The sequence below is a fragment of the Pseudophryne corroboree genome, chromosome 3 (assembly GCF_028390025.1).
Source record: "Pseudophryne corroboree isolate aPseCor3 chromosome 3, aPseCor3.hap2, whole genome shotgun sequence".
Taxonomy (NCBI): Eukaryota; Metazoa; Chordata; class Amphibia; order Anura; family Myobatrachidae; genus Pseudophryne; species Pseudophryne corroboree.
In genome coordinates this window covers 388,284,228-388,297,482 of record NC_086446.1, presented here as the reverse complement: position 1 = coordinate 388,297,482, position 13,255 = coordinate 388,284,228, and the positions used below count along the sequence as shown (strand labels likewise).

General features: G+C 43.2%; 1 protein-coding gene across 1 annotated transcript in view; it reads right to left on the bottom strand.

The window, feature by feature from the left end:
• Positions 1 to 13,255, bottom strand: part of CNTNAP1 (contactin associated protein 1) — a 219,128-nt gene that overhangs the window by 38,529 nt on the left and 167,344 nt on the right. Inside the window, exons 16-18 of the mRNA XM_063960038.1 lie at positions 10,773 to 10,946; positions 9,674 to 9,892; positions 3,291 to 3,530 (exon numbers count right to left, since the gene is read on the bottom strand). Of these exons, the coding sequence (XP_063816108.1) occupies positions 3,291 to 3,530; positions 9,674 to 9,892; positions 10,773 to 10,946 (633 nt within the window). The remainder of the gene's footprint in view (positions 1 to 3,290; positions 3,531 to 9,673; positions 9,893 to 10,772; positions 10,947 to 13,255) is intronic.

The window sequence follows — 13,255 nt, the reverse complement described above, 5'->3', positions numbered from 1 at the left end:
GGTGGGTAGCCCTATGTTACTGGCAGCATATTGATTAGAGTGACAGAGCGCTTGATTTCAGTTTTTGTTGTTTAGTATTAGGGACCCCCAGTGACAGAGATGCCTTGCCATTCGGCCTGGGGGCTTAACCCTATATCTGCAGATATACGCAACTAAGAACTCTGTATTATCTGATTATTATGTAGTGTTATTTCTCACTCAGTGGGGTAAATTTACTAAGATTCGTATTTTCCCGTTTCAGGTCAAAGTTCAATCACGAATGACATCGAAAGTGTAAAACTGCAACTTTTTGAATTTGTTACGATGGATTTACTAAGCTGTCGTATTCGGGTTTTTCTTTTCTTCCGATGTTGATGTCATTCGTGTTTTTTTTGTGTTTTTTACGGCAGTGATTAGCAAAACACTGCCGACTTTTTTACAATTAATCTCGGCCGGATCTGTGTGATCCGTGCTGGGGTTCTATTTTTTTTTTTTTTTAATTAAACACTGTAAAATTAAAAAAAAAAATTGCGTGGGGTCCCCCCTCCTAAGCATAACCAGCCTCGGGCTCTTTGAGCCGATCCTGGTTGCCGAAATATGGGAAAAAAATTGACAGGGGTTCCCCCATATTTAAGCAACCAGCATCGGGCTCTGCGCCTGGTCCTGGTTCCAAAAATACGGGGGACAAAAAGAGTAGGGGTCCCCCGTATTTTTAAAACCAGCACCGGGCTCCACTAGCTGGACAGATAATGCCACAGCCGGGGGTCACTTTTATATAGTGCCCTGCGGCCGTGGCATCAAAAATCCAACTAGTCACCCCTGGCCGGGGTACCCTGGGGGAGTGGGGACCCCTTCAATCAAGGGGTCCCCCCCCCCCCAGCCACCCAAGGGCCAGGGGTGAAGCCCGAGGCTGTCCCCCCCCCATCCAATGGGCTGCGGATGGGGGGGCTGATAGCCTTTGTTGTAAAAGAAAAGATATTGTTTTTAGTAGCAGTACTACAAGTCCCAGCAAGCCTCCCCCGCATGCTGGTACTTGGAGAACCACAAGTACCAGCATGCGGCGGAAAAACGGGCCCGCTGGTACCTGTAGTACTACTACTAAAAAAATACCCAAAAAAACACAAGACACACACACCGTGAAAGTATAATTTTATTACATACATACACACATACATACATACTTACCTTATGTTCCCACGCAGGTCGGTCCTCTTCTCCAGTAGAATCCAAGGGGTACCTGTTGAAGAAATTATACTCACGAGATCCAGGGGTCCAGGGTCCTCGGGGAATCCAGGTGTAATCCACGTACTTGAAAAAAATAACAAAACGGACACTCGAGCCACGCACTAAAAGGGGACCCATGTTTGCACATGGATCCCCTTTTCCCGACTGCCAGAAACCCACTCTGACTGATGTCTAAGTGGGTTTCTTCAGCCAATCAGGGAGTGCCACGTTGTAGCACTCTCCTGATCGGCTGTGTGCTCCTGTCCTAACTGACAGGCAGCACACGGCAGTGTTACAATGTAGCGCCTATGCGCTCCATTGTAACCAATGCTGGGAACTTTCTTGCTCAGCGGTGACGTCACTTTAGGTCAACCGCAGGGCAGAAAGTTCCCATCATTGGTTACAATGTAGCGCATAGGCGCTACATTGTAACACTGCCGTGTGCTGCCTGTCAGTGAGGACAGGAGCACACAGCTGATCAGGAGAGTGCTACAACGTGGCGCTCCCTGATTGGCTGAAGAAACCCACTTAGACAGAAGTCAAAGTGGGTTTCTGGCATTCGTGGAAAGGTGACCCATGTGCAAACATGGGTCCCCTTTCAGTTCGTGGTCGGGACACCGTTTTGTTATTTTTTTCAAGTACGTGGATTACCCCTGGATTTCCCGAGGAGCCTGGACCCCTGGATCTCGTGAGTATAATTTCTTCAACAGGTACCCCTTGGATTCTACTGGAGAAGAGGACCGACCTGCGTGGGAACATAAGGTAAGTATGTATGTATGTGTGTATGTATGTAATAAAATTATACTTTCACGGTGTGTGTGTCTTGTCTTTTTTTGGGTATTTTTTTAGTAGTAGTACTACAGGTACCAGCGGGCCCGTTTTTCCGTCGCATGCTGGTACTTGTGGTTCTCCAAGTACCAGCATGCGGGGGAGGCTTGCTGGGCCTTGTAGTACTGCTACTAAAAACAATATCTTTTCTTTTACAACAAAGGCTATCAGCCTCCCCATCCGCAGCCCATTGGATGGGGGGGGACAGCCTCGGGCTTCACCCCTGGCCCTTGGGTGGCTGGGGGGGGGGGACCCCTTGATTGAAGGAGTCCCCACTCCCCCAGGGTACCCCGGCCAGGAGTGACTAGTTGGATTTTTGATGCCACGGCCGCAGGGCACTATATAAAAGTGACCCCCGGCTGTGGCATTATCTGTCCAGCTAGTGGAGCCCGGTGCTGGTTTTAAAAATACGGGGGACCCCTACTCTTTTTGTCCCCCGTATTTTTGGGACCAGGACCAGGCGCAGAGCCCGATGCTGGTTGCTTAAATATGGGGGAACCCCTGTCATTTTTTTTCCCATATTTCTGCAACCAGGATCGGCTCAAAGAGCCTGAGGCTGGTTATGCTTAGGAGGGGGGACCCCACGCAATTTTTTTTGAAAAAATAAGCACTTTCCCACCCCTTCCCACTGATATACATGCACGGATCTCATGGATCCGTGCATGCCTATCCAATCACGAATAAAAAAAAAAGGTCTGTTTTTTTTTAGCACTTTTTTACGAGTTGTAATTTTTCACGGCAGTGTTTGTTTGTTTTTTGCTTTGCACTTCTTAGTAAATGACCGAGATTCATACTTAAACAGCCGCGTTTTGACCGATGGTGTATTCATTCGTAATTTTTTACTTGGACTTGCAAAAAATTACGAATGCCCTCATCTCTGCCGTGATTAGTGTTTAGTAAATTACCGAGATGACACTTTGATGAAAAAACGGCATCTCGGTCAAAATCGGGAGCTTAGTAAATTTCCCCCAGTGTGCATTATGGATAGCTATATGTTTTTCTCTTACCCAGAATTACCCCTCCCTTTTAGCACCTGAGTGACATCACAATCTGATTGAGCAGCTTGCCAATAAATGTGCGAAGCACAATAAAACTCAGTGAGAGGAAAAGTTACGGCAGCTTGCAAGAAAAACATCTGAAACTGGCAAGTCCAGGACCTGGAGTGACTGAAGCCACAGTTTAAACAGATACATCTGCAGTTTCTGCATTGTAAATTGTGTAATCATCTACCTGACCATCGCAATGAAATCTTCCATTACCTCTGGTACAGAAAGGACCCTCGAAGCCTGTTCCATTGCAGTCACATGTGTAGTAACTGTATCGCTCTACACAACGGGCCCCATTCTGACACTCCATCCGGGGCCTCTCACAGTAGCCTGTGCAGTTAGTTCTCACACCTAAAGACTCATTGGCCTTGCCTTCCAAATCTAAGGTCACACCGTTCATCCGAAGTCCACGGAGACAACCAATGTACGCCTTCATTTTGTAATCCGCAGTACCTGTGATCAAGAAGAATAAAAGGATAATAAAATGGATGGTCCGTCTATAGATAGAGGACCACCAAGCTAAATCTTCATCTCCAGTTCATTCTTTGCTTCACATTCAACTATAATGTATAAGACACGTTTACACAGCATCATTAATGGTATCAGGCCATTTAGGCAGAATAATTGCGTGCCTAACAGTAGAACTGTATAATCTACTGTAGTTACGACTCAGATACATGTTTACAACCTGAATTGTAGTGGGGCTTTGCAAGAGATTTCAACAGCTACTGCTAAGGTGATTTATGACAAAGAAAGAGCAATTAAATAGGCTAAACTCACACGTGTACTTTACGTGATGCCACATTTGTACAACATATCAGCACTATTGTGCCAGAGAGTTGCTTCTCACTGCTTATTATGTCATCTGAAATGTGCAGGTGACTTAAGGTGGGTACACACTGGAAGATATATCTGCAGGTCAACTGATCTGCAGATATATCTATGGACGGATCGGGCAGTGTGTTGAGCATACACACTGCCCGATCCGTTGGGGACTGACATCATGAACTGGGCGGGCCCGCCCAGTTCAGCTGTCAATCACCGCCGGCCGCCGCAGCATGTGTACGGGCGGTCGGCCAACCGCCGTACACACACAGTGACGCGCCAATATATCGGTAGATATATTGGCCATCGGCTGTGCTGCGGGGCCGACGCGATACGTCTGTGAACGACAGCGTTCACAGACGTATTGGCCGTACACACTGGCCGACGGACCCACGGTATATCGGCTGTTCACGAGAACGGGCGATATATCGGCCAGTGTGTACGGGCCTTAACGCTCACTATTATACTTGTCCTGCAGGTCAACAGGGCTGCTAAGACAAAGATTTATTATACTGTACATATAACAGGCATATAATTTGGTCAACGGCGCTGCTACCGCGACATCAGTACATTAATAAAGACTATAACATATAAAAGTCAATACTAAAATAAAGTCAAACAGAACATGAGCGAAAACAAAGAAATGTATAGATGGCGCTTCAGTTCAAAGGTGCTGCAGTCCACCAGACGGGATGGTCACCAATATCCCAAAAATCTCAGTTTATATAATAAGGTTTTGCTGTGGTGCGCTCCCTGGGTCACTATGGGCAATGTTCACTGTCCAGAAGGAGGGTATTTGCATCTGGTGAAGAACTCTCTATTCGGCAACAATTCCCCACTCCAATTCGCGTGGTTTTCCCAAAAATAAAAGAGAGAGCAATATATAGTGAAGTATAGTCGGACTTAATTTTGCTCACATCCAATAATAAATCCAATCACATGTATTAAAAAAAATGCAGAAATTTAAAAACTGGAATCCACCATGAATTGGCAGATCCACGTACCAGATTTCGTGGGGTGTCAGTAGTGCCCACCCAAATACGCCTGTGGTATTATTTCCATTAATTCCCAGTAGGTCTCCTCCAAGATACTCCACCACTTCACCACTCCGTTTAGAGTTACGTACCCAAAAGTAGGAGGAAATAGCAATATATAGTGAAGTACTGCTTATTCCGATGTGCAAATGGTATTTTATTAAAGTGCAACACAAAGTAATTACGTCTTTAAAACATATCTCATAACATCAATGTGCAAATTTGCAGAAATAAATACATAAAAGATGAAATCCACCACAGATTAGTGGACCCACGTACCAGAGTTATTGGGGTGTATCAATAACCACCCAAAAAACGCCGCAAATATTGCTCCCCGGGATTTGCAGCAACAGTCAGCGAATTCCCTCTGGATACTGTAGGTACCTCCAACCAGTCACCAACGCGTTTCTGCCCTTCAAGGGCCTTTGACCTTGACAAAGGCCCTTGAAGGGCAGAAACGCGTTGGTGACTGGTTGGAGTTACCTACAGTATCCAGGGGGAATTCGCTGACTGTTGCTGCAAATCCCAGGGAGCAATATTTGCGGCGTTTTTGGGTGGTTATTGATACACCCCAATAACTCTGGTACGTGGGTCCACTAATCTGTGGTGGATTTCATCTTTTATGTATTTATTTCTGCAAATTTGCACATTGATGTTATGAGATATGTTTTAAAGTAGAGATGTGCACTTGAAATTTTTCGGGTTTTGTGTTTTGGTTTTGGGTTCGGTTCCGCGGCCGTGTTTTGGGTTCGACCGCGTTTTGGCAAAACCTCACTGAATTTTTTTTGTCGGATTCGGGTGTGTTTTGGATTCGGGTGTTTTTTTCAAAAAACACTAAAAAACAGCTTAAATCATAGAATTTGGGGGTCATTTTGATCCCAAAGAATTATTAACCTCAAAAACCATAATTTCCACTCATATTCAGTCTATTCTGAACACCTCACACCTCACAATATTATTTTTAGTCCTAAAATTTGCACCGAGGTCGCTGGATGACTAAGCTAAGCGACCCTAGTGGCCGACACAAACACCTGGCCCATCTAGGAGTGGCACTGCAGTGTCACGCAGGATGGCCCTTCCAAAAAACACTCCCCAAACAGCACATGACGCAAAGAAAAAAAGAGGCGCAATGAGGTAGCTGTGTGAGAAAGATAAGCGACCCTAGTGGCCGACACAAACACCTGGCCCATCTAGGAGTGGCACTGCAGTGTCACGCAGGATGGCCCTTCCAAAAAACACTCCCCAAACAGCACATGACGCAAAGAAAAAAAGAGGCGCAATGAGGTAGCTGTGTGAGTAAGCTAAGCGACCCTAGTGGCCGACACAAACACCTGGCCCATCTAGGAGTGGCACTGCAGTGTCACGCAGGATGGCCCTTCGAAAAAATACCACGGGTAGGTGGTATACAATTATGGATGGACGAGCGACTGCCGACACAGAGGTAGCTACAGCCGTGGACTACCGTACTGTGTCTGCTGCTAATATAGACTGGATGATAATGAGATAAAATTAAAAAATATATATATCACACTAGTACTGCAGCCGGACAGGTATATATTATGTAATGACGGACCTGCTGGACACTGTCTGTCAGACTCAGCACTGCAGACTCCTAAAGTAAGCTACTAGTATCAAGAAGATAGGAAAAAAAAAAACACGGGTAGGTGGTATACAATTATGGATGGACGAGCGACTGCCGACACAGAGGTAGCTACAGCCGTGGACTACCGTACTGTGTCTGCTGCTAATATAGACTGGATGATAATGAGATAAAATTAAAATATATATATATATCACACTAGTACTGCAGCCGGACAGGTATATATTATGTAATGACGGACCTGCTGGACACTGTCTGTCAGCACTGCATACTCCTAAAGTAAGCTACTAGTATCAAGAAGATAGAAAAAAAAAAAAAACACGGGTAGGTGGTATACAATTATGGATGGATGAGCGACTGCCGACACAGAGGTAGCTACAGCCGTGGACTACCGTACTGTGTCTGCTGCTAATATAGACTGGATGATAATGAGATAAAATTAAAATATATATATATCACACTAGTACTGCAGCCGGACAGGTATATATTATGTAATGACGGACCTGCTGGACACTGTCTGCAGAATGCGTTTATAAAAACACCACACGACGAGTGTTTAACTTTTTCAGGCAGACAATCACAATATACTGGTGGTCAGCAGACAATCACAATACTGGTGGTCAGTGGTCACTGGTCAGTCACACTGGCAGTGGCACTCTGGCAGCAAAAGTGTGCACTGTACTTAAAATATGTACTCCTGCTATAACTGCTCCCCAGTCTCCCCCACAATTAAGCTGTGTGAGCAGTGAGCACTCAGCACAGTCAGATAATGATATACAGTATTACATATGATGCAGCACACTGGGCTGAGCACAGATATGGTATGTGACTGTGTCACACTGTGTATCGTTTTTTTTTCAGGCAGAGAACGGATTAATTAAACTGGTGGTCACTGGTCACACTATCAGCAGCAAGTAGTACTCCTCCTAATAATATGCTCCCCAAAATTTGTGTCTCTCTCTAGTACTCTAGTCTAAACGGAGAGGACGCCAGCCACGTCCTCTCCCTATCAATCTCAATGCACGTGTGAAAATGGCGGCGACGCGCGGCTCCTTATATAGAATACGAGTCTCGCGATAGAATACGAGCCTCGCGAGAATCCGACAGCGGGATGATGACGTTCGGGCGCGCTCGGGTTAACCGAGCAAGGCGGGAAGATCCGAGTCGCTCGGCCCCGTGTAAAAAAAACCTGAAGTTCGGGCGGGTTCGGATTCCGAGGAACCGAACCCGCTCATCTCTATTTTAAAGACGTAATAACTTTGTGTTGCACTTTAATAAAATACCATTTGCACATCGGAATAAGCAGTACTTCACTATATATTGCTATTTCCTCCTACTTTTGGGTACGTAACTCTAAACGGAGTGGTGAAGTGGTGGAGTATCTTGGAGGAGACCTACTGGGAATTAATGGAAATAATACCACAGGCGTATTTGGGTGGGCACTACTGACACCCCACGAAATCTGGTACATGGATCTGCCAATTCATGGTGGATTCCAGTTTTTAAATTTCTACATTTTTTTTTAATACATGTGATTGGATTTATTATTGGATGTGAGCAAAATTAAGTCCGACTATACTTCACTATATATTGCTCTCTCTTTTATTTTTGGGAAAACCACGCGAATTGGAGTGGGGAATTGTTGCCGAATAGAGAGTTCTTCACCAGATGCAAATACCCTCCTTCTGGACAGTGAACATTGCCCATAGTGACCCAGGGAGCGCACCACAGCAAAACCTTATTATATAAACAGAACATGAGCAATCGCTGCTTCAAAAGGGCTAACATTTGTAACATCCAATCTAGTTCAGGTATTTATCGATTTACAAAAATTAATTTGAAAGCTCACTTAAAAAAAATTCTTTGCAGATAAGAATCTCTGAATATACAACCAAAAATATGTCAGAATCTACTGTATGTTTAACAAAATATCAACATTCTTTCTTGCACATAAAAATGGTCTTCCATTTAAACTTTTGAGAACTTCTAGAAGAACTCATTAGTAGCCCGTCAAAATGACGGAACATGAAAGTGGCTGTATTTGTGGGCAGCTGTGGAAGCCAGCTTTACTACTTTATGTTAATGCGAGATTCCATTCATCTAATGCATGTGCGCAAAATATGGCATGGCCTCGTGTTTGCAATACCACACCACTTGGTGTATGACATTTGGGATTGTGGCCACATGTCATGCCCCTGGCATGCACTCCAATAGATGCTGGGAAGCCCCTAGCTTCCCCCGGCACAGTGTGGGTGACAGCACATGTGCGCGTCATCCACCTCCACTGCTTGTGACACCATAGCTTTGCTATCTTGGCATCACCCCCCGCAGATGGTATTCTGCACCCCTGACTGACGCCACTGTGCACATCTGAAATCAGGAAGCTATGCCATCCATTGATGTTATGCCAGTAGTCATCTTTATTACTGGCTTTTGCAACAGCAACATGCTAGGTGCAAAAGATCAGTCTAAAAACAGGCTCAGAATCACGACACACGACTCAGAATCACAAAGAGCTTTTCAAACACGGGCATGACACTTTCACAAGTCAGGGCAGTTCTGTGCGCTTGCATTCTCGTTGTCCAGTTCCTGCCCCGAAACGCCCAATTTTACAAAAAGACAGAATGACTCTGAATAGGCAGACATATGCAAACATACGTATATTTGCATGTGCGTATACGCTGTATTATAAAACTCTTCATTTGCGTCCGTGCATGGAGATCTGTCTGACTATTGCTTACACATAAATGATGGGCCTAATTCAGACCTGATCGCAGCAGCAAATTTGTTAGCTAAAGGGCAAAACCATGTGCACTGCAGGGGTGTCAGATATAAAATGTACAGAGTTAGATTTGGGTGGGTTATATTGTTTCTGTGCAGTGTAAATACTGTCTGCTTTATTTATACACTGCAATTTAGATTTCACTTTGAACACACCCCACCCAAATCTAACTCTCTCTGCACATGTTAAACCCCCTTCCCCCCCCCTGCAGTGCACATGGTTTTGCCCATCTGCTAACAAATTTGCTGCCGCGATCAGGTCTGAATTAGGCCCTATAGCCGTTACAAACTCAGCTAGACAGTGGAGGCCATTTGTCAGTGACACTTAGATTATTAAATAGTTTCTGTGAACTCACCTACATAAAGTGGTCGATCATATGAGGTATTGAGGTAGGTCTGGAGAGGAAAGTTGCGGATCACCCAAGGCATTTTGTCTACTTTTAGCCGGGCAAGCTTGACATTCATTTCAGCCTTCACTTGGTGCCACTCGTTGTCATTTAGGGGAAGTGGTGATTTTACAGTCACATTTTCATGACCATTCCCAATATCATAAATAAAAACCAAGTCATATGTTGCTGGTGGAATTGTGAACACAAGGAAGACAGTTAATAAAATGGATCATTGTTAATATGCATTGTTACATGTGTATAAAAATTGAGTCTTTTGATACAAACCCTGAATAACTATTGACAGTGACGGTGACCTACATATAGTGGGGGTAGCCATTTTGTTAGCTGAACCAGTTTCATAAGTTCACTATGAAACTTGTTAAAGAAGCTATATAGACACCTTCTGTTAAACACACACACACACACACACACACACACACACACATATATATATTATTTTTTTACAGTTGTTGGGCAGACTTTCGAAACAGAAGATAGTGCAGTGCTATAGAGAGTTGAGAGTGGTGAACGGTGTTTAACTTTTGGGGTCCATTCATGAAGCAGTGAAAAGTGTGGAGTAGTGGCCAGTGGAGAAGTTGCTCATGGCGACCAATCAGTGTTGAGGTAGCATTTATAAAGTGCATTCTATAAGATTATACGTAGTGACTGATTGGTTGCCATGGACAACTCCTCCATTGGCTCACTTCTCCACACTTTTCACTGCTTCAAGATTAGACCCTTTTCTCTGTTCAATTCATTTAATAATAATCACAAAACAACTACACACAGACACACACTAAATTCTGGCCCATGAAGTGAGTGGAATGATCTACTAAAATACAATATTTGTTATGTACTATAAACATCAGCAAAATAGTACATTTAGTATTAAATTCCTGGAACGGTACTACTTGCATGAAAATAACAGTAGATAGACAGACAGAGAGACAAACAGACAGATAGACAGATAGATAGATAGATAGATAGATAGATAGATAGATAGATAGATAGATAAAATCTATTACTATCCTAGCCTGACCAGAAACCATGAGGAAACCTTACTTACTATTCAGTTCAATTCTGATGAAGATCCGGAAGTCACTGGCCATGTTCTCTAGAAACGTTCCAGACAAGGAGGTGGTCTTGAAGTAAAAGGATATATCCATGCTTTTCTCTGGTCGGAAGGTTGGGAAAATAAGGCTGGCTGCTTTCATAAATGTTACAGTATTCCATGTATTCCCTGTCAGTCAATGAGAAAACATATCTAAACAGCCAGAAATGCATATGTACAGCCATTCACCACTTTATCTTTAATTAAATATATATCATTAAAGAAAATTTTATAGAATTAAGTCAGAGTAGAAATTTGTATTGAGTATTCATTTAATGAGATATATTTTCATTAGATGTTCATGAATTCCTGAAATGGTCATGTTAACATTTTCGATTTTTGTTCTTAATACACTAATCTCACCCCTCACTCACAATTAAAGAAATGTACTGTACAGACTCCTGTAGGGCTTATAGAAGAATATCACTTTCACAGAATTAGAATTTTCCAGATTTATATGGCTGTAAGTAATAATCTTAGGTTTGTCCATTAGATACAGCTGGGTCATTCCATGAAATATAGGACACAATACATGAAAATTAAATATCATATAACCACTTAAATGTTGGTATATTTATGCTGCTAAAAGATCGTAGTATAGTGTGTGATAATTAAAAATTGATATACAGCATTTATCACGTATCGATTTCCTTCATGTGTAAAGATTGAACATATATGGAAGTTGTTGAAGTGGATGCAAAAAATGGCTAATGTCCATGTATTTTATAAAATGATTTTATATGGCCATTATCACCAGATGAAATATTTTATAAGTCTTCATAGGAAGATAAACAGACCCTATATTGATTAAGTCATGTGGATTGTACAGGTTTGAGTAATTTGTATCAGAGCCCTTTGACAGGGAACAGAAATGTAACGTGAGTCTCATTCGTATGTAACATGAGTCACATGTCAAAATTTATTTTAAGTATAGTTTGGTTAACAGTCAGTTTTTTGTTTGTATGTCAATCATAAGTTTAGGATCTTAAGTGTATAGTATAACAATCATTTTGTAAAAATAATTAGGAAAAAAAGGTTTAAATGAATGTGTAAGTCCCCTCAGCTCCTATGTCCATTCTGGTGTAACATGAGTCACACATATAAACAATAACATTTAACTACTAAGCTTGTACATTTTCTCTACTTCTAAGCATTAATTATAACTACCTACCCCATATATTATTGTCATATTATTAAAATGTTAAGTTTCGGCTTCATTTTTGCGTGTGGTGCATTTAAAAATGAACATGAAATGTAACGTGAGTTACATGGAATCATCCAGCTGTATAGACACAGTTGCTTTACTGTCCAAATTAAGGCCAATGTAAGTAAGCAAGTGTGCCTACAGAAAATCATTGTTTGAATTTGGATTTGCTCTGTCATGATAACTTGCCTTTCATTCTCTGTCTCTGTGGTTGTGGCCTATGGATTCTGGCCTTGCACACATAGGCAGGACATCACAGGTCTATCATCTCTGCCTCTTCTCGGGGACAAATGGGCATCTAAATATGATTTTTAATTAGTAATAAAGGCAGTAGGGCTCTGCTAGCAATATGCTAGCATCTTTTAAATAAAATCTGAATTTAAACTTTGTATTTTGGCAAAAATGAAGCATACTATGGAAGCCCCAGGATACACTATAGATTTGGGAATTCGGTCTATAGTATGGCTGCCAATTCACCCCTTTCACATGTTCCAGGGCTTATTGACTAGGCCAGTCAGTGGCGAAACTACCGCCAGTGCAGGCAGTACCTTGCACTGGGGCCCGCCACTGTCCAGGGGCCCAAAGCCAGAGCTGCCGCCGAGGAGAGGTGCGCACCGATTACGGGGGGGGGGTGAAGGAAGAGGAGGGAGGTGGAGAGGGAGCTGTCTGCTGCAATGTATAAAAAGGGGACACTGTCTGCCGTAATGTGCAAAAAAGGGGGGCGCTGTCTGCCGTAATGTGTAAAAAAGGGGACGCTGTCTGCCGTAATGTGTAAAAAAAGGGGGCGCTGTCTGCCGTAATGTGTAAAAAAGTGGACGCTGTTTGCCATAATGTGTAAAAAAGGGGACGCTGTCTGCCGTTATGTGTAAAAAGGGGACAATGTCTGCCGTAATGTGTAAAAAAGGGGACGCTGTCTGCCGTAATGTATAAAAAAGGGGACGCTGTCTGTCGTAATGTGTAAATATGGGACGCTGTCTGCCGTAATGTGTAAAAAAGGGGGGCGCTGTCTGCCGTAATGTGTAAAAAAGTGGACGCTGTTTGCCATAATGTGTAAAAAAGGGGACGCTGTCTGCCTTTATGTGTAAAAAGGGGACAATGTCTGCCGTAATGTGTAAAAAAGGGGACGCTGTCTGCCGTAATGTATAAAAAAGGGGACGCTGTCTGTCGTAATGTGTAAATATGGGACGCTGTCTGCCGTAATGTGTAAAAAAGGGGACGCTGTCTGCCGTAATGT